Below are 22,770 nucleotides of genomic sequence, written 5' to 3'. Positions count from 1 at the left end.
ATAAAACCTGTAAAAAGCCCGAAACGTTGTTTGTTTTTAAAAAAAAAACGCGATTTTAAATCCGATATAATCTCAGTACAGTGCACTAAAAAAACCGAATTCAAAACCGTTTTATTGAAATCGATTAGTTAGTAGTAGGCTAGTTTGCCACCCTTAGAGGTGGAATATATTCTTCAAATTTAAATGGGACTACTATTGAGGTCGTGTAACATACATAAAAAATAAAAAAGTAGTCCCATTTAAATTTGATTTTTTATTGCAAATATTAATAACGAGTTACAGTACATTCAAGGTAGAATCTTAAAATTAAAGATTATTTATCCTTTTCTAGTGAGTTGCGTTAATATGTAAGGTATAGCAATTAAATCAATGACCAGTTTGTGTAAGCCTCCTCTGATATTGATCTTTCATGTAAAATCTTTTTAATTTGTTTTTCACTTGTATAGGATTTTTATCTGTTATTTCATTTATAAGATTTTTTGGTGAGCTATTTAATATCAGAGGAAGTTCACACATCCAAACTCTTTTACCATAATTATTGTTATATTTAGGTATATCATACATAGGTAGATGTGATAGTGTACGTAATGGATTCGGTCTAATTTTAACCTTTAACGACTTTATTTTTCCACAATTGTCGGTTATGATTGCTAATTTAACTTTATCAAAGACATTCATTACGTTACAGTACTGAAATAGTTGGTCATAATTATCTTTAAATTTATATCTAATTCTAGGAGGTACAATAGTCTTAAGCAATCTTATTTGAAGGCTATAAATATTCTGTAGGAATGTTTTGTACGTACGACCATAGCTCGAAATACAATAATTAATTATAGAGTATATAAGAATAGTTTTAAGCATTAGAACCCGATATGGTATGAAACAGTCAAGATTTAAACTTTTTGAAAGGTGTCCATTATGCTCATTATGGTAAACGTTGTTTTATGTTCAAATCTGAATGAAACACCTTGAATGGACTTTCAAAAAGTTTGCTGGGGCGTCTTTCCATACAAACTTATAACCACTTTTATTTTGATTGAAACCATATTAACAAATTTTGATGTTGCAATAGCATAATTGATTATCCCTTTATTTAAAAACAAAAAGGGAACATCGTAATATTGATTACAATCAGTATAACTACTAATAAACTAAGAATTGTAATAACAAAGATCTTGGAAAAATTCCGTCAATCCAGCCGGATGCGAACCTATGTCTTCTAGCAAACCGTGTCAGAGAAAAATATTAATAAATTTTATAAGCAGAAAATTTCCTCGAGGACCGCATACCGGGGCATCGTGCAAAGAAAGCTGGCAAGAATGTTGCAGTTATTTTTTTAATTTGGCACCTGACACAGTTTCAAGTGAAGAGAAAGAGAAAAGCTCAAAGTTGCCAGACACACATTTTATGTTATTGACATAATCTACGCGAAAGTAAAACAAAATTAACTAACAGAACTCTTTTTAATCAAAAAAATGTTTTGATTATGAATACAGAGATTAAACACAGAAAAACTTTCGCCGACCCGGTAGGACTTGAACACACGTCCATGCTGCAACGTAGCATGGATTGCTCTAACCATCTGAGCCACGGGTCCAGTTACCGAGACATAGAAATTCTATGTGTTTTTCGTTATAGATCTTTGTACTGACTTTCGGCATTCGCCGCCGGTAGTGAAATCTAGTGAGAGATTTTTGAATAACAATTTTTGATCAAATGTATTTATTTTACAGTACGTTGTTACATATCACTTACAATTATTTAGGGCGGCGTAGTACGTAGCTCGCGTGAAAGTGTTAAATATGTAAATAATATATATTACGTAAACGATATACCTACACACCGGCACAGTCAGCGGAATAAAAAATCTAAAAGTAAAGTGGAAAGGTATTTGGTATGAACGTGAAAACTCGATTTGAAACAAAATGCACTGTTTTACATTTTGTGAAAAAGCTGAAATGGTTGAAAATTTGAACAGAAATCGTAACATAACCCAGATCCTTCCGGGATCTTAAATCCCGGTTTAAGAGAAGTAAAATTATATTTTAATAAGCCGGGTTCATACTTTGATCGCAATTCACGGGAAAAGTGTACTTGGCGAAAATTTATTTTATTTTAATTAGTATCGGCTTCTTTGTTACTTGTTTAAATACTATATTTCCGTGCAAATAATAGTAACATTAAGAAATCACTAACGAATGCCTATTAATAACTCGCGTTTTGCATTTTATTACCGTCCATGATACATACCTACAATGTTTTTCATCACATTTGCGAGGAAATAAAGACAATGTTTATTTCTTGTATGAATAAATATGCTTCACAATCAACGATATCTAAGCACTACCGTACTAGATGTGGCGTTATATACACACGCTGTGTTTCACTGATGTGCGGTGAAGACGCTGCACATCATTTAGTTGGTTGTCAAATATTCAAGATGGCGGACGCAGACGCAGTCCTCTTTGAAAATTAATTTATGTTGGTATGTTGCTCACATTTAGCTATTTGACTAATTGTGTGAACATAAATTTAAATTATAAATTATTCACATTAAGTAATTCGGTAAGTAATGTTGTGATTTTCGATAAATTTGTGCATTATAATATTTGATAATAGCGAACTTAGAATAATAACGCATAGAAACCTAGTCCGCACACGCTAAGTGAGGCAAATTGAAGCGCTCCCAATGGGCCTACACGAGCGGGCGGGCCTTCAGTGCTCAAGGTCAACTTGCACCGCAAACAACTCAAGAATTTTAGCTAAAAATGACACGAAATGTGCGATAAATGAGTGAAAAAATACGTCAGACAAACATAAAATAGGAACTACTTATACTACACTTTTGAGGGAAATGTTAATCCATGGCATCATTATTTGTATATTTGTATGCGTGCCGACGAGCGTAGATACAAGTTGCTTACGCCTACATGAATTTGATTTTTACCTCACTTGTGACAGTTCGTTTGATATGAAACTATCATTCTATGCCATTGACTTACAAATAAATGGACGACGGGTCTAATACAAAAACCACGAAAAAAATGTCCCAAGTCAACCTATTCGAAATTTAAATTGTAATGTCATCGCAGTATCGCGCTGTCAGTCGAACAAATGAAGACTAAAGCGGAGTTTGGCGCTCTGTATACGATTTTAGCGCCTTACAAGTGCGGACACTTTTTAGCGCGGACCCGACGTCCATATAATTGTAAGTCAATGATAGCATCCATAATTTCAACAGCTGGACTTTTTTCTTTTACTTAATTTGTTTTCCTTTTTAATAATATAATAATTATAAATATTTAATGGAAGGACCCTGGGTCAAAGCAATGTGAAATGTATTGTGCAACTAATAGCGACTTTGCCAGGGTCTTTACGTTAATTCCCAATAGGTACAGACTGTTACGTCTGTCCACGGTACTAAGGTACTGATACTCTTTGACAAAATTCAACATTAAAATAAAACACTGTCACCACTGATAGTAGTTTGTTTGAAAGAGTTTGGAACAAATAGTTGCTGTGTATGTTCTTGTCTATAGATTTACAATTTCTGAAGCCGTTGTTCACAACATAACAATTGTGGATTTTGAAAATGGCGGGTTCTTTTTTTTATCAATAGATGGCCAGCCAGTTATTTTTCTATATATAATACAACTCGAACTAAAATGTTGTAAAAAGCAAGCAAAGTATATAGCTATTTTGTATTGTAAAAAAGATTGCCAAATTTTTGTACTCAAAATAATGAAAATGAATTCTAAGATATTTTTGGTAAGTAAGTGCTATGAGGCTTAATTGGAATGAAATTTCTGTGCAGATAACATTTTAAACGAATGTTTAAATTTTGAACTTTAGTAACCTCCTTACTTGACGTTAAACCAGGAAGCATGTCGTGCTCTAAATTAAAAAAAAAGCTACTTCTAAACTTGCAACGACCTTGGCTGTAATGGAAAGAAAAAAGACCGAGGGTTTTATTTGGGGCATTATAGTCAAGTCGGCTGATCTGGAAATCTTTGGGGGAGGCCTATGTTCAGCATGGACGTCTTTCGGCTGATATGATGATGTTGATTATAGTCGAGTTAGACACCATGCTATCATATTATTTACGAGCAAATGTCATGAAAAATAAATTACTAATTCTAAAATATAATCATAAATTCTTTATTTTGAGCTTGATTTTACGTTGTCGTTCGTCAATTTACTGCCTCCGTGGCCGAACAGTTACCATGCCGGACTGCCACGCAGAGGTCCCAGGTTCGATTCTCGAGGCGGGAGAAAAATTTGTAAGGCCTAAATTTATTTCTCTCTTGAGTTTGAGTGTCATTTGTGATTGTCTATGTATGTGTCAATGGCACCCGCGACACAGGGTTTCCCTAGTGCGGGGCTATGTTGAGTGTGTGCGTTATTATCATTATTATTATTAATTTGTAGCAGTAGAGCTCATTGTGAAAGAGTTCGTCCTGCGTTGTACTCCTACCTTCCCTATTTCTATCGACAAGCTGTAATGTGAGCATTACTACGTTCCGGTTTTGAAATATAAGGGTGAAATATAGGCTCATGGGACTTGTCAACTAATTGTCTCTGTGGCCGAAATGGAGACCGACGCAGAAATTTCTTTATTGTTTTGGAAATTTGATGTAATAACCATAAAGTTTGAAAAATCGATCAGTAAGCTGGAAAATTATGTACTGTATATAACGAAAACACTCTGCCATAGGTAATTATAGGGTAAAGTTTGTATTATAGTATTATATGGCAGTCAGTTGAGTTATTTTAACAGTACGTTAGGATTTCAAACTACTTATTATGTGTTCTGTATTATTATATGTTTTTGAAATGGAACATGGAAAACAGACAATAAAAAAATGGACGCCAAAATAAAGCCATAAATCTGTATTTCCAAAAAAAAAAAATTCGGAGTACTTACTAAATTTGCGATTTGTCACGAATAAATATTCAAGTATGTTATTTTATGTGTTGTGTTATAATGTTATTTTTCCGTTTGATATTGGACCGACTTCATCATCAACCCATTTCTATGTCCCACTGCTGCCCCAACGCTGGCCCAATGCGGGTTGGGGACTTCACACGTTTTCCGAGGGTTGTGAACCTTTTTTAACGTGCAGGTTTCATCACGATGTTTTCCTTCACCGAAAAGCTCATGATAAATTTCAAATTAAATTTCGTACATGAATTCCGAGAAACTCAGACGTGCGAGCCCGGATTCGAACCCATGACTTTCTGCTTGAGAGGCAGTAGGTCAAACCATTTGGCTACCACGGCTTCATCGGATTGGACCTACTTAATATTGCAAAATTTAACATCGCTCTCTGTATAATATGGGGTTAAAACATGAAACTGCAGTTATATACATAAGAAATTAAAAAAAAGAACAATAATAAAAAATAAAAATTATTTCATCAAAATATGTACCTACGTTGTTTGTATACCTCCGCCATCTTGCTAAAAATTTGTATCTTTATCAGCTCAATGCGTAATTATCTACTGTATTTTTGCATGTAGCCCAAACTTTTGATAAGGTCTGGCATAAAGGACTTATTCATAAGCTTAAGTCTAGACTCGTCGTAGTCGTAGCAGTTGGCTAAAGGCTCCTTGTGAAAGAGTTCGTCCTGGAAAGTCCACGTCAAGAAAAAACGAGAAGAATTAGACATTCGTTACAAAACTATCTACTGACTGCTTGACAGACATTCTTCGCTATCTTTAAGCAATAAACTACTACGTATTGTATAAGCAGGTCCAGTTTGTACCTATGGTATAAAGCTCTGGAATTGCACCCCGAAGACCAATATGAATATTACACAACTTTCCAAGACTAAAGCACTTAGGAACATTGTAAATGCACCTTTCTACCCACGAAACGAAAACCTCCATCGAAATTTGGAAATGGAATTCACAGACAATATAGTGCAGAAGTACGCCGAAGCCCAGCAATGCAGGCTGCACCATTATGTGAACGTCGACATTCAGCTCCTAGACCACACAGATGTTATAAGACGTTTAAAACGGACAAAACCATTTGAACTAGTGTAGTGTTCGTGTATGATGAAACTAAAATAGTGCCAGTGACACTGAACAAAAAGAACACATGATAAAAAAGCCTTCACCTTAATAGATAATAAGTAACTTTCCAGTGGGTGAATTCTTATTTCACTTTGTTTATTTATTAGATATGGTGAAATGTAAATTACTTATTAGTTTTATATTTGACTAGGTTGCAATGTATTTATAATGTACTTTAATAGAGCTTATAAATAAATGAAAAAAAATTATGAGCTTAATATGCCGCTGCAATGCACTGCATTAGCGCCATCTCGAAACTTGTACTCGAAACTAGCACGAATTTTAACATTATCCATGCTTGAAAGTCGATCTAAGAACCAAAATGAAAACAAATTATTAACGCCAACATTTTAAATTTAGAAGCGGTATGATTTTTATTTGAAAAAGTTTCTTATCTAAATCTTACACTAAAAAGACGTCATTTCATTTCGAAGTGGCCAAATTGGCAAACTCATCCTATTCTATAGACGCAGTTTACATTGTAAACAGTTTCAGACTATGCGTTGATATTCCGTTGCGTAGCATTGATGAGCCTATATTTAGTGTGTAATTATAAAACACATGTCCAATAAACGAAACCTTCGCCGTGGAATTTCTGGAATTCGGAATTAAGTTCCGTCATGGAAACGGCCTCCCTCATGCATAAAAGACGACATAGGAAACGGCGACGCTGCGGACAATATTTGGCACGATTATTTTACTACATAATTTATAGAAAACTGTACGCGAGATGAATACGGTGAAAAGATAAAAATCACATTGGCTTTATCATTTTTAACTAAAGCCCTGAAGGTATACGAGATATTTTAAAGTGTCAGCAAAGCTTTGAAAAAATCGAATAATAATAATAATAAGCACACACTCAACATAGCCCCGCACTAGGGAAAACCTTGTGTCGCGAGCGCTATGGCCACACACATGGACAACCACAAATTACGCCCAAACTCAGGAGAGAAATAAATGTAGGCCATACAAATATTTCTCTCGGCCCGGGAATCGAACCTGGGACCTCTGCGTGGCAGTCCGGCGTGGTAACCGTTCGGCCACGGAGGCAATTTACTGATTCGTTCCGTAGCTCAATTGGAAGAGGCATAGAAGGATTTTTTCTAATTGTTTAATCAAAATTATTTAATGAATTTGTGTAGAGTATATAAATGTATACTATACCATAGCGCAGGTGAAAGGGTGTTAGTGGTCACCGTTGCGCCATGGAGGTAGAAATAATTGAGTCGTTGATTGGTAGATGACTGATTATATTTTGGTTAGAAACTTATTTATACTTATTTGGTACCTGCGTCTTTATGCTGATTTATAGTCTATGGTCGTTACTTTTGCTTGCACTATGACGTGCCTGTATGTTCAAAGAGGGTTTGACATTCCGCCACATCTGGTGGCTGCTACATATTGTTATCTGTTTGGGCTACATTTGTGAGAATTATAATTAATTTATTTTGTGTACTGAAGTGACTAGGCGTATCCGTGTTATTGCCCCATAGAATTACAGCATAGTTTAAAAAAGTAGTTAAAGCAGTTTTAAAGTCTGTTGGTTTTTTTTTTAAATTCTTTTAAAGCATATACAAATTTAGACAATTTAACTTTCAGTTTGTGTATGTGTTTTTTCCAATTTAAATGTTTATCTATGTCAACTTCTAATTATTATTTTTTTCTTTAGTAAGGGTACTTTCCATTGAAATCAATTTCACGTTCAGTTTTGGTAAAAGTAACATGTGTGAGCAGCCGTTTCCTCATCACCGCCCACTGGACGGGTTTAATCACAATTAAAAAAAAATACTTGGAGTCCAAAATTCTACCTGTTATATACATAATCCGTCATATAACAGTTTTAAAAGTAGAAACGTATAACTTTTTAATGGACATACCCAAACTTTTTATTGTTAAGTGGAGGATTTTCTGAACTCTGGCGGACACCATCATGTTACTATTCATTAACATCGAACAACAACAACTCTCAAAAAACTCTCGTAGCACAATTAGAAAGCATAGATAAATTTCTTCTTTATCTAGAACTGAAATATTCATTTACCGGTTGCCGTGAATACCTAAATAGCGAGTAATGTATCGATTTATTTGAAATCGACAGGGTTAAAAATACTAAGCGTTCTTCCAAAATTAATTAGCAATTCAAACTTCAGGCCGTCTTTGTCTTACATTACAGTTAATAACGAAATCTAATACTTTGCTATTCTAAGTTAGCCCTTTAGTTAGCAAATTGTTATGTATTCTATGTTGTCAAAAAATAATAATTATTAGTCTATATTAAACCATAAACAGAGTGCTTCTTTTAAATGGGACAGTATAGGGAAATCCGAAACCATAGAATATACAAGGGAACATTAAGTTTTTTTGAAAACAATTTTGGATTTGTCAATTTTTTGGTCAAGAGTGAGTTACCCATAAAAATGAATAAAATTAATCATAATTTTTTTAGTCCTGATTGACTCAGTTTTATAGAAGGATCATTTCATTGTATGAGACGAAAAAAAATCGGGAGAGAAGAAGTTGATCAAATTTCATGAAGTATATTTTCATACAAAATGAATAAAATCAACATTTTTTTTAATGCTAAAAGACTCAGTGTCTTGTAAAGATAGCTTTATTGTATCGGAAGAAAAAAATTGAGATAGCAGAAGTTGGTCAAATTGAATTTTCACAAAAATTCATAAAAAATGAATAAAACGTCTGTAATTTTACCTCACATTTATGCTCTTTTTCTTTATGCTCACAGTACTGATTGGCAGCAGAATAGATGAAGTAGGCAGTAGGTAGCACTTACCTGCACAAACACTTTCACTAGGATCTCTACTGCTACGAAAATGTCTATAGCTATAACTGCTTCTGAATTGTCATAAAAAGTTTAAAATAAATATTCACTTAAATAGCAAATACAATCAATCTATATGTAGTTGTTTTTATGTAATTACAAGGTATTATTAAGTATTTTACAACTGCCGGTACTTGTTCTTGGAACTTTGCTTTCAAACTGAATTATTTAGTACCGTTTACGGAGTTTGTTAAACGTCAGTACAGTTAGGTAAATCGATATTAAGAGTAATTAAGTATGTTTTATTTTTTTATATCAAGGTTTGAACGAATGTTTGTACAAAAATGTACTCAAAAGCATTTTAAATAGAATGTTGCTTTTCAAGAATACTCGCCTAAAGCAAATTTTCATACTCATTACACAGCTTTGTCAAGTATAATAATAAGACAAATAGTGCAAATCCATCGTAGCAGCACGACTATGTGTGCACGCCTGCCGCATGCCTTGTATGGACACATTCGCATAGTCTCGCTGTGCACTCGAGGTTTTGGACACATTTCATTTTGAAGCATCGCTCATTGCTTAAAATATTTAATTAGCAGTAGAGCTCCTTATGAAAGAGTTTGTCTAGGGCAATACTGCCATCTGTTTCTGCCGTCAAGTAGTAGGTAATGTGAGCATTACTGCGTTCCGTTTTTGAAGAGTGCTGAACAGGTTGTCTCTGGGTGCTGGGCGCAATGTATGGGTAGTTCCCCTTAAATCTTTGTGATGTAAAGCTCTGAGTGGCACTGCAACTGTTATGGACAGGCGTGTAGCTTACCATCAGGTGTACTCTTGTTCGTCCCGTCACTTGATATTATAAAAAAAAAACACAAAACTATGACAGAGGGTCCTTCAAAAAGCGAGTAAACAGAGCTCACGAAGGTTGGCAAAGCGGTGGCAGCTCCTCTGATATTGCAAATGTAAATACGCAACTCGTCTGTTCATTTGTCTTTTATATTATATAAAAATAAAAACAATATAACTAGTAAATGAAACTATGTTTCCGGATTTAAACGTTTAAGTTCAGGCCCTTTGTCCCATGGTCACGGTAGACCTGTAAAGGTCCCGAAACGTTGGTTTGTTTGAAAAAACAAATATACGCGATTCAAATCTGGAATAATACTTTAATTTCCTATGTTTAATAATCGCGAAAACCTGAGAACTCAAAGTCTTTTTGTTTTACTATGCGTAATACCTGAAAAGACCTAACTATATTGGTGAAAACGTATAAGTTGTCCTCAACTTGATCTGATTATAAGAATAAACAAGTTTCACAAAAGAATATGTCTAAAATTATTTGTTTTATTCTAATGAAAAATAACTAAAATTCCTTTTTTTTTTCTTTGCAGAATGCATCACCACACGTCATCAGCTTCAAACTGCATACAACGGTAGCATTAAGAACAAAAATGACAATAAATCTAAGTGAAATAAAGATGGTGTGACGATAATCTAGTGCCAAAACAATGTTTTGCTGTAAAGAACTCAAACTACTCTATGCGACTGTTGTTCTTTTACTAGAGGCGGAACTCCTTGTGAACACAAGCGCTATGGAGAAGTCTTCCATGTTGACACAAAATTCTGATGACTTAAAGTCTTTAGAATTGTGTACGTCAAGAAACCAACAAAGATTGGGTAGTGTCTTCGGGAATTTTACAAGACATCACAAGAAAGGTTAGTTAACTGTATTCTATTATTACTTTTTACCGCACGGAGCTAGCACAGTGTAGAGCGATATATCTTTTTTGTACGAAAGTAAAATTTGATGAATTGTTAAAAGTTATGAAACGAAAGTTGATGTTTATGATTTGTTAGTATTTTACAATTAACCGTGTGCATTTTTACTAACACGTCCGTTTGTCCTACTAGAAACAGTAAAGCATCAACATTTGTATTCTTGGTAAAAAAAAACTGTTCACAAAAACAAAAAAACACTTGCAAACATTTATTTTCCTGTTAAGGCTGAACTCACACAGAGCCGAAGCGTTGCGACGCGTCATTTTTTTTCACCTATAGCGTATTTACCTCTATTTTCCTAAGATTAAGGTACAAATTTGTGTTATGCAAATATGGAGTCAAGCTTCGTCGCGCATCGACGCTTCGTTGCAGTCGAGCGGAGCTGCGCGTTACTTGAGCGCAGTGAGGCGTCAGACGCCGACCACACTGTGATCCAGGCGTACTAATGCGAGCTTCGTCACGTGTCAACGCGCGTCGCCAGGCGATGTAATTGAAAAACAGGACGCGACGACGCAACGCTTCGACTCAGCGTCAGTGTGAACTGAGCCTTAAAAAGGCACTTGGCGACATTTAAACACAATACTTAATAGGACACTAGATACTAGTTCACTTCGTTTCACAGGATAACTTATTCTACACATAAAATAACCATAGGTTTTAAAGTAATTTTACATTTTAACCCGCCCGTCGCGATACGAAAGTATGTAAACAAACACATGAATCCTAAGTGTTCCTATTTTAGTTACCTATGAATTACCATGACCTTCTACATTCATAACGTAGTCCTATTAGAAAGCAACACCCAATTAAATATATATACATATGTAACATAATTTATTGTTAAGATTTACAAAATAGAAATTAATCATATTTTGTATTAATTTGCAATTATAATATTTTTATTGCATTATATTAAGAAAGTTTTACATTTGGCAACGATTAAACATTAAAACAAATTAAACTATAATGTGTTGGAATAAGGTTTAATGGAAAATTTTAGGCAAGCCGGTGGAGATTAAGTTATATGGACGCCTCGCCACTGGTACGTGATTATTAATACAAAAATCGAACACATGTAAAAATTTCTCCAACTTGGTGGGATTTGAACCCACGACCATGCTGCACCGTAGCATTGCTCTTACTAACTGAGCCACAGGTCTAGTTATCGAGTTATTGAAATTCTCCTATATGTTTTTATAGATCTTTGAACTGGCTTTCTTCATTCGTCGCCGCTAGTGACATCTAGTGACAGATTTTTGAAAACCCTTCACACCGCAACTAACTAACTACGGTGCAGCATGGTCGCAGATTCAAGTCCTACCGGGTCGGAGAAATGTTTTCTAAGTGTTCGAACTTAGTATTAATAATCATAAGAAAACTAAAGTACCGTCACGCTATGGTGGCCGTTTTGACGTTTATCCACTCATCAGTTTCGTATTAATTCTTAACTACGTTGAAGGCGCTAATTGCTGTACATTGTAATCAATAGACACGTGTCATTGTAAGTCAATGACACGTGTAGTAAAATTTATGGAATGTATAATTTTACGACACAACTTGGCATTTGTTTTCCGAAATTCGAAATTTCAAAAAATTAAATCTAATACGATCGTCACTTATGGGATCGCTGGCCAACACAACTTCTACCTTCGGCAAACTCGCGTCAACGCTCAATGCAAATAAAGCAGTTTGGAATTTACGATAATAAGTAAACATTTTTATTTTTGTTTTAACTTTTAAATCAGCTAACAATACTAGTTATAAATCTAAAAACTTATAGATGCGACACTCATCTGATTATATTTTTTTCGACAATGAATTGATATTTGACCTCACTATTGTAATCTGTCAAAATGGCCATCATGGCGTACCAGTACTGTAGTGGAGTTAATTCACAAAAAATCTCAATAAAATTGTTGTGTATTTTTAGTGCGCAAAAAAAAAAGAGTTATTCGTTCTCACAAGAAACTTTATATTTGACATTCCGCGAAGTTTCCTGTCGATCAAGTTAACGTCCCCATTTCAGGGCGCGAAATTATCTTCACAGCTATTAATTTTTTTTTATAATTAATTTAATTTTTCGCATAAATTACTTTCACAGTTGCCGGATGAAAGGCAAACATTTATCAAAAGTTTTTGAAGAAAGAAACCAATAAAACTAAACGTAATAAATAATTTTGTTATCATTGAGATCTCTATAATTTGCCACTCTTAGAGATGGAATATTTTCTATAAATTTTAATTGGACCAATGCTAAGGCACTCCCTTTCTAACAAAAAAAGAATTATCGAAATCATTTCACAAATTTCGAAGTAATCACGTGACGTAATACAAAAATATACAATCGAATTGAGAATTTTCTCCATAAGAATATATTGGAATGAATTCGGCCAATGAAAAGTTTAGAACAAAGAAGGAAAAAAATATTAAAACATTTTTCGATGCCCGATTTTTCATTAAAACTTTTCGATTGAACTGGGATTGCAGAGTTGCGCTTTAGTAAACTACTGAAGTACTTACTCAATATGGACAAAGTAATTTTAATTATTTTCAACTAAATTTGATCGAAAAACCATTGTAGCCTGACCTATCCGCCTCTCAGCAGAAGCCATGGGTTCAAATCCGGGATCACACTTTTGAGTTTCTCGGAAATCATGGGCGAAATAAAGTTTTAAATTTACTATGAGCTTTTCGATAAAGGAAAACATTGCGATGAAACCTGTTCATCGAAGAAGGTTCACAACCCGCGGAAAACGTGTGAAGTCCCCAACCCGCATTGGAGCAGCGTGATGGACTATGGCCTAACCCCTCGCCTGAAATCGTGCAATTTCATCGCACGCTCTCCGTGATACATCCTGCAGAATACGGACATGCATGCAACTTTACTGCGATGTTCAAGGCTTTGCAGCTTCACCTCTACTAATTTCGAGTCACCTATAAAGGACCCCCGCGAGGACGTCGCGGTTATGTCGACGCTGTGTGTGGGTTGGCAAGTCGCTGACGCTCGAAAAACGCAAGTGCGGGGGGTCTCCTAGCCTGTGGGTATGCTTTTCAATGGAATCCAAAGATTAATGACGATGAAATTTTACGATAGTATTCTGATTGCATACTAACCTTACGTTAATATTTACGCCATAATCTGATGATACCATTTCAAGACATAATACGTAAAATAATCAAAATGGTAATTAATACAATCTTATCTGCCTCTGTGGCCGAATGGTTACTATGCAGAGGTCCCGGGTTCGATTCCCGGGCCGGGAGAAATATTTGCATGGCCTACATTTATGTCTCTCGTAAGTTTGGATGAAATTTGTGGTTGTCTATGTGTGAGTCCATGGCACCCGCGACACAGGGTTTCCCTAGTGCGGGGCTAAAAAATCTCCATTCTTGGAAACTGAGATATTAATATGTGAAGTTTTATTGAAACGAATGAAATATATTATGAAAATCTTAAACCCAGTTTGCGAGGAAATGATAATGTTTCTCAAATCAAAATAATAAAAAAAAATCAGTAAAAATTTATGAATATTGTTCAACATCGTCGAAATTAATATTATTCCGAATTTTTATTAATATACAACAAGGAAAAGAAAAAAATAAAATATCTCGGTAAAAGCAACTACTGAAAGTTATTACTGTAATCACATTTTATGGGGTTGGAATAAAATCATTCAGAATATTGTAATGCCACATCTAAAATTACACGTCTCCTGAAATTACACCAAATAACTGTCGCTTGCCGCACAAAAAAAAGTATATTTGTGTGTAGCGATAGCGGGCGTAGTCTGCGAGTACAGCCATGGTTGCGCTTATACAGCACCTGAGATCGTATTGTCTGTCGTTATATTCAAATGCGGGTAAAACTTGATTAATTTGTAGTTGAACTACAGTCCTTGTATGCCTTCTAAAAAGTTTTAACAAAGTTTGGGGCTAAAACGTGCGAAAAGTTCAGTGGTACTAACTACCCTTACTCCCGAGCCATTTCTCGTCCAACCGTATAAGACCAGGACCCCGATTTAGAACTCTTCGATATCTTAACCGAATCGTTCGATTGGATATAGTTTCTCGAATCGAAGGGCGCTTTCCGAGCTATTCAGAACATTCGACTTAAAACGGATACGATATCGTTATTAAACGTTTACGGAGTTAGTCGGCAAATATAAAAATATATAGAAATATAGATTATAAGAGAAATGAAATCCTTTTACATACATTTTTAAGAATTTAAAGGTCGAAAATATAGGAATGCATTAGTCTCGCATTAAAGTAAATTAATAAAATTTAACAAAATCTGGATTTTATTTAAAATAATAAGAGATTACCATATTGCATTCTAGCTTTGTAAACAATAGTACATTCGGCAAGTTTCATTCGATAACTGTGTTCTGAGTAACGTTTGTATTTAAGTAGCCTTTGCCGGTCGAGAAGTACGAGTAATCGTACGGGTGTAACGTCATTTCGGTTCGGTTTCGAATACGACAGTTTGACGTTCGATTCGGGTGTTATGAATAAGAATCAAAAGAAATCAATCGATCGACAACAAAGTTATCGTAAGGTTCTGAATCGACCTGCTGGTTCATTAGAAACATCTAAATTTTTGTTATTAGACTGTATTTTAAAGTAAAAATTCCCTGTTAGTCCAAGAATGTGATTAAAATTCCGGAAAGAACAACTCACGGCCTCTATATTTCACAACCAAGAAATCAAAATCAGTACTTACGAGTAAAACATTAAGCCGTAATATACCGCAATTAACCGATAGGCCTTATTCAGAGTGGCGGCGGGCGCGAGTGCAGGCGCGGTGCGTGTAAATCAAACGTTGCGTTCGCAGTGGCCGCGCGCGCCATCGCCTGCTTCGAGCTATCGGCTCGTTCCGCCCGTAATTTTCACAGTGCTTGGTCTAGCATCTAGCATCTGTTTGCGATTTCAACGTGTGGATTTCCACGGTCGCAGCCGCTCCGGGACGGTGTAAGGGACGACACCAAGACACGCACGCCCGCACCCGCCGTATCGCCCGCGCCTGCACTATGTATGAGTTCATAGGAATATCGAGTAGGTTGAGCTTAGGTTGTTGTGGATTGTTACACATTGAAATTAAATTATTTTTTTTAATTCTAAAGCGCTTATATTTGATTTTTCAAACAAACCAAAAGAATAATCAGAAAGTACATAGTTGCATTTGTAATAAGTTCTTTTTTTACAGTGTATGTTATACACTGTCTATAAAAAAAAATTATAATCTATTACCTATAAAATAAATAACATTCACATTGCGCATCGCCCAAACAGAATTAATGTATATATTCATATAAGATCTCACATGTGCCTGTGGTTGCTCTGGAACACAATACTGTGACTTTGCCATAGAAATAGGGAAGTCAGCATAATTAGGAAAAGCTCTTTTCAAAACAACAAAATGTGTACAGCAATTATTTTCCATTGTCAGAAGATTAAAGACCATGGGAGAATAATAATATATGATCGGTTTGTTATGATCACTCGGTTGATTATGATGTTCCCACTGAAACCGTTGCTCCCCTACCTTACCCTATTAGTCGCGACACCTGAAAAGAGGAGTTAATTGACACAGATAATGGTGTTACGGGCGTCGAAATAATAGCCAACGAATGATAATTAATGATTACCGTATTATCGCCGAAGTTTTTACTTAGTAGTATATATATTAAATCATCCATTTTAAACAACATAATTTAATTCCACTTCAAGTGTACAAAATACATATTTTTCTTTAAAATTTTCTAATTACGAGTAATTATCCTAATCCTTGGTTCACTTCAAAGTAAAGTTAATGAAGAAAGTTGAAAATTTTAACCAACTGACCCCAATTAACAGTAAAAAGAAAATAATTTATTTCAATTTCAAAGATTAATAGAAGCGGTTAGAAATAAGTAGACCATAATTATCTGGTAAGAGAGTTTAAATAATGTAGAATCAAGGATAAAGATGAACAAAAAAGGTCATGGGTAACCGTTTAAAAACGAGAATCTTAATTTGCGATTGTTGTTTAAACAAAATATCTTTAATGTGCTATATTGGCCCCAAAACGGTTTGATTATTATAAATAAAAGATAGATAATGTGCACAAATCATTAAATGATCAATATTATTGGATCTTTTTGCTATATAATTAAAAGTGTTACGCAAAATTAAATAATTTCATCTTATTTTCGCAGGTCACAGAAGAAGAACAACAACAACATCATCAACACAAACAACAATCATTTACACAACAATTGAAAATGATGATGAGACCACAGAATCATCCTCAACGATGGCATTGTATCTTACAACCGAATCCATATATCCAAAGTTACCGAAACCGCTACGTCTATCATCAACAGTATTAGAAAATGACTATGAAGATGTACACAATATAGATCATATTATAGAAGCTGAAGTGAATGAACTTATTAAAGAAAGACATAAATCTAAACATAGAGAGGTCTTAAAGGAATTAGATGAAGTATCATTAACTAAAAATTTTAATAAAGTTAAGAAAATGTACAGAGATTCGTCAGCGTCAGCTGTTAATAAGTTAAGTGTGAAGGGAGCTAAGAGTGGTATATTTTTGACTGAAAATTGTACGACAGTGGTTGCGCAGATTGGTACCACTGCAATTCTGCATTGTGAAGTTAGTGACATTACTGAAAATACGGTAAGTGTTGTTTTATTAACAGAGATATAGATATATACAGGTGACTGCAGGGTCGTGTAGCAACACAGTTAATAAAGACTTACAATCCCATTAAGACCACAACGCAATAAATTTGAAAGCGTTATGACAATAACTTTTTTTGTGCAAATAAAAAATAATTTATACCTATTATTTACGGTCATGGTCACCCGAAGTTTAATCAAATTGCTTTTATTTGGTATCATGATATTGTCATAACTGTGAGATTTGGCAATTCAATTTTGTTTTAAAAAAGCTTTTAACATGAAAGGTAAGTATTTGTTACACAACGTTAGTACATATAAGTATTTCAAAAAACATTATATTAATGAAATTGTACTTATTTTCTGAGCTAGAAACAATTAATTGATCGAGATTACGACACCGCAGCCATCCTATATATACATAGGGCGCACTATAAGTTTCCGGAACTGGCCACTTACATAAATAATATTTAAAAAGTAATTACAACATTTGAAAATGGAACTCTTTGGCTGTAGAATATAGTTTGTTTCATCTAACTGTCACTTGTTTTGACATTGTGGCGTCATTTTAGAAATTGGTTGTCTATATCACCATGAATTTAAGTCACAGCTCAGCGGAGCTTTGTTCGGCTTCAAACTGCTTTTGGCGATGAAGCACCATGCAAGACAACTATTTACAGCTGGTTTGCAGAATTCAAACGCGGTCGTGTGAATCTCAGTGACGAATTTCGTGATGGTCGCCCGTCCAACAACAACAAATACATCGATGTTGTGCGCCGTATGATTAAAACAGACAGGCATGTAACATACTATGAGATTCGGGCATCTTTAGGCATAGGCATGAGTCAAATACAATCAATACTACACAAACATTTGGGTGTGAAAAAGCTGTGCTCTCGGTGGATCCCACACAATTTGACTGAGGCTCAAAAAACGGATCGCGTCACTTGGTGCATAGTTACGATCCCAATACAAAGCAGTAATCGAGCGTATGGGTCTTTCAAGATGAGCCAACACCAACCAAAGCGGCGCGCGTGCAAAGTGACTCTAAGCGAATGATTGCTTCTTTTTTTAATAAAACTGGACACGTGGTTACTGTTGCTTTGGAGAATCGTTGTACCGTGAATAGTGATTGGTACACGACCATTTGTTGGCCAGACACATAAATGAATTCCCGAAGGTGAACAACGTTGACCTTATGAGCCATCCCGCGTACAGTCCCGACCTGGCACCTTGTGACTTGTATTTATTTCCACAAATTAAGAACCAGTTACGCGGTCAACGATTTTCATTACCTGAAGAGGCTGTCGAAGAGTATGAAAAATATCTTTCAGAGGTTTTCACGGAGGAGTGGCAAAAATGTTTTCAAAATTAGTTCATTCGTATGAAAAAGTGCATTTACGCTAACGGAGAATATTTTGAGAAACAATAAATTCATTTTTGACCATTTATAGTTTTTTCTTATTCATTCCGGAAACTTATAGTGCGCCCCACGTATAACTTCGCAGATATTGTCAACTTAAAAAACATAACTTAACTGTAAAAGTAGCCTTCAGTCTTTCGGAATGACTATGAAAATTCTGTTCACTTACATAAACGACAAGATATAACACAGCATGTACATAAAGGCCGACAATACCACGAAATGAACACCAGGTTTGTCACATGACACCGATGTTCGGACGTCAGTATGAAACATCTCTTGTTTTTTCAGCATTAACACGGTGTAATACTTAGCTCAACTGCATTAAGGCTCATTATTTAATAACTCGGAGTACAAAAGAGGTTGTGTTACAGTATTTCATTATTTTGACATCTCCACGGTTACTTAAAATAACAAAAAGACCGACGGCAAAAAACACGTGCGGATATTCAAAATTTGAACTTTCTGAAAAAAAAAATCATTATTATTATTAAATATCAATTAGTCCTTAGCATAGTTGATTTGAGACAAGGCTGACTTATCTAAGGCCCGTTTGTATTTACCCACCAATAGCACTGCATTCAACTACCACCGATTGGTCGTACGTGGCCGATTGGCGGACGGCTCCTATTGGTCGCTAGTGTGACCTTTAGTTTTATTAATTACCAGGTGGCCCAAGGACTAAAAATGAATTTGAAATAAAGTCCATCACAATAATAATGTAACAGCGTTCATTTAAGGTACAACGTTGAATTGAAATTAACTGCCTCCGTGGCCGAACGGTTACCATGCCGGACTGCCACGCAGAGGTCCCAGGTTCGATTCCCGGGCCGGGAGAAATATTTGTATGACCTACATTTATTTGTCTCGTGAGTTTGGGTGTAATTTGTGGTTGTCTATGTGTGTGTCCATGGCACCCGCGACACAGGGTTTCCCTAGTGCGGGGCTATGTTGAGTATGTGCGTTATTAAAAAAAAAATCGCAAATATGAATAATCTGATGTTTTAATAGCCACGAGTGTTGTTATTTATGACAAGGCACTTCTTCCTTAATATTGTTATTACTGTATTGAATAGGCCTTCGAAACTAAGTGGGTACTACTGTATATAAATCATCTTGACCTTTTCCTATGGAACAAGCAATTGTAGTTAGTTACCATGGTTGTTCACTTATACCGATTTACCTCTTATACTTTCAATTGACATAAAAGCCTACATAATGTAATTTATTTTAATGTAATTGTTAACTGAATACAAGTAAAACAATAAAAACTTTCAAGGACGAGGTAATTTTATTCGTAATTTTTAAAAGTAGAGTATTTACAGTTCGTGTTTTGTTATTCCTATAAACATACATATAGAGATTATATATATATATATATACATATATATGTATATAACGTAATCATATGATATTCCACTTAATTTATATATCAAATAATTTGGAATACATCGAAAATATTTACTTTTTCATACTTTCCCACTAGTTCTTTTTCTATAATAATTTTGCAATATTTAATTATTGAATATTTACGGTATTTCACTACCATGATTTTAATATATTTTATGTGATTTATATGAATATCATGATATTCAGTAAATGAATATTATAATGAATACAGCGACATCCCTCGTCAGCTTCTGGTAGCTACAAAGGTTGAAAAGGCGGAGTGAGTAACTTCATAAGTTTTTCACAGATCTGTAATAAACACAAATAAATTTGTAAGATTTACTGACTCTGCCTGTAACTCACTTGGTTAAGAGGGTAACCGCGGCATGGCAACAAACACCGGTTCCATCTGCTCAGATCAAAGGAGTTTTTCTTTGTGTTTGATCTTTGTATCGTTAATAATTAATTCCGTTTTCTAAATCAACTTAATAACGCAGCTTTATTTATTTATTTATTATTTATTTTTAAATACTAAAAGGCATTAAGTGACAAAGGATTATAACAAAGTATTCAAAATTTGCGACACGAAGCAAAAATTTAGCTCATTGTGTCTTTTTATGTTTTATATAACATAAAACGGCATTCTTGACGGGAACGTGTCCTGAATAGATTATTGTGTACAAATTGCGTTATACTTTATAAACAAGCGGTTTGAGGCTGCCGTTGGGTCGTGGATTGTCGTGGCTCATACTATTAATCTTTCTTTTTTTATGATATCAAATGGCGGCACTAATAAATCGTGCACCTGGTGGTAAACAACACAGCAACAGAGCTTTAAATCGCAAAAATGTGGTAGGCACTTTCACTGCACCCGTCTCCCTGAGTTGTGAGTTGCCTTCAAATTAGACGCTAAAGGAGCACTGCAGTAACACCACTGTGGCGCTGCAGCTGCGCCACTACTATTTTTTATACAATATTTAGAAGTGCAGTTGCAGGCCACGGTCATGAAACGCGCGCGTCACTTTTGCAGGCACAATTAAAAATACGTAGGACTGGTCGTCGTGGCCAATCGGCGGGCGGCTCCAATTGGTCGCTAGTGTGACCTCTGTAGTTTTATTAATTATCAGGTGGCCTACCGGCTGAAATTATAGTCCATCTATAAATAATATAACATCGTTCATCTAAGGTGCAATATTGAATTGAATCGCAAAATAATATAAATGCACAATTAAAAATACTGAAGCGCTACACACGCGCGGCTGTTACGCCACAGTCGACATTGCAGCGACTACACACGTCTAAAATGAAGGCGCCCATAGTTTTGACAAGTCACACGTTCCTGTAGTTTCACCAGCATCCTTACCTTTCAAAACAAGAACACATTAATGCTCACATTGCTACTTGGCGTCAGAAATAAGTATGGCAGCAGTATTTCCCTAATAGAACTCTTTCACAAGGAACTCTGTTGATAATAAACTTTATCGCTTACAAAACTTGTTAAAAGGATTACGATATTTTATTGCACGGGTAAACACAAAAACACATTTAGTAACAAGGAAAACACAAACAAAAGGTGCTGTGATTATTTTTAACAGTATTTTCTTCCGGCAGACGTAAATACAGGAGACCATAATTACGATAACGGGTTCTCGTGCACAACGAAACAAAAAATATGTAATAAAAAATATCAAAAACATTAAATTATTAAAACTATATAAAAACTTAGATTAATACATATTTCGTAGTATAATACCTAATCGATGGAACAGTCGATAAATAGTGCTCCTTAATTCTCATTTTGAAAATTGCTAAGGATTTACTATCATGAACAGTAATGAGAAGTGCCTTCCAAAGTCTGACCGTATGAACAGTGAAGGAGTGAGAATAAAAACCGGATTTGAAGGATGAAAAAGATAACTGGGACCTAACGTTAAAGCGACAGGGCTTATCCTGGGACCTGAGAAAGCTGAAACGCTCTTTCATATACCTGGGAGACATAGGGTTATGTAGAATATTGTAATGTAACAATCTGTTCAGATTGTAAGGCTGTGACTCCATCAGATATAGTACAAATGTTTTCAAGTCTTTACTTAAGTTAGGTGCCTGCGAGTGCCCGCGAGTGCCTTTGAGTGCCATTGAGTGCTAGCGAGTGCGTTTGAGTGCCTTTGACTGCCAACGAATGCCTTTCGATGCCAGCTAGAACCTTTGAGTGCCCGCGAGTGCATTTGAGAGCCTTTGAGTGCTTTTGAGTGCCTTTGAGCCCAATGCACTCAAAAGCACTCTCGGGTACTCAAAGGCACTCGCTGGCACTCACTGGCACTCAATGACACTCAAAAGCACTTGAAGGCACTCGTGGGCACTCCAAGGCACTCAAAAGTACTGAAAAGCACTCAAAGGTACTCGCCGGCACTCAATGGGACTCAAAGGCACTCAAAGGCACTCGCGGGCACTCAAAGGCGCTCGCTTGCACTCAAAGGTGCTCGCAGGCACTTAAAGACAGTCGCTGGCACTCAAAAGTACTGAAAAGCACTCAAAGGTACTAACTGGCACTCGCTGGCACTCCTTGTTCTCATGGGCACTCAAAGGCACTCGCGGGCTCTCGAGGGCACTCGCGGGCTCTCGAGGGCACTCGCGG

The 22,770-nt window shown here is 35.6% G+C and overlaps 1 protein-coding gene across 1 annotated transcript in view; it reads left to right on the top strand.

Annotated features, from left to right (window-relative positions):
- The first annotated feature begins 10,368 nt into the window (after positions 1–10,368).
- Positions 10,369–22,770, top strand: part of LOC113227421 — a 75,787-nt gene continuing 63,385 nt past the window's right edge. Inside the window, exons 1-2 of the mRNA XM_026460339.1 lie at positions 10,369–10,579; positions 16,840–17,321. Coding sequence (XP_026316124.1) covers positions 10,372–10,579; positions 16,840–17,321 — 690 coding nt within the window. The 5' untranslated portion in view covers positions 10,369–10,371. The remainder of the gene's footprint in view (positions 10,580–16,839; positions 17,322–22,770) is intronic.

The sequence above is a fragment of the Hyposmocoma kahamanoa genome, unplaced genomic scaffold, assembly GCF_003589595.1.
Source record: "Hyposmocoma kahamanoa isolate Upper Pololo Valley unplaced genomic scaffold, ASM358959v1 210, whole genome shotgun sequence".
NCBI classification, from domain to species: domain Eukaryota; kingdom Metazoa; phylum Arthropoda; class Insecta; order Lepidoptera; family Cosmopterigidae; genus Hyposmocoma; species Hyposmocoma kahamanoa.
The sequence above is the reverse complement of the archived record's forward strand: the minus strand, read 5'-3'. Positions and strand labels throughout refer to the sequence as shown.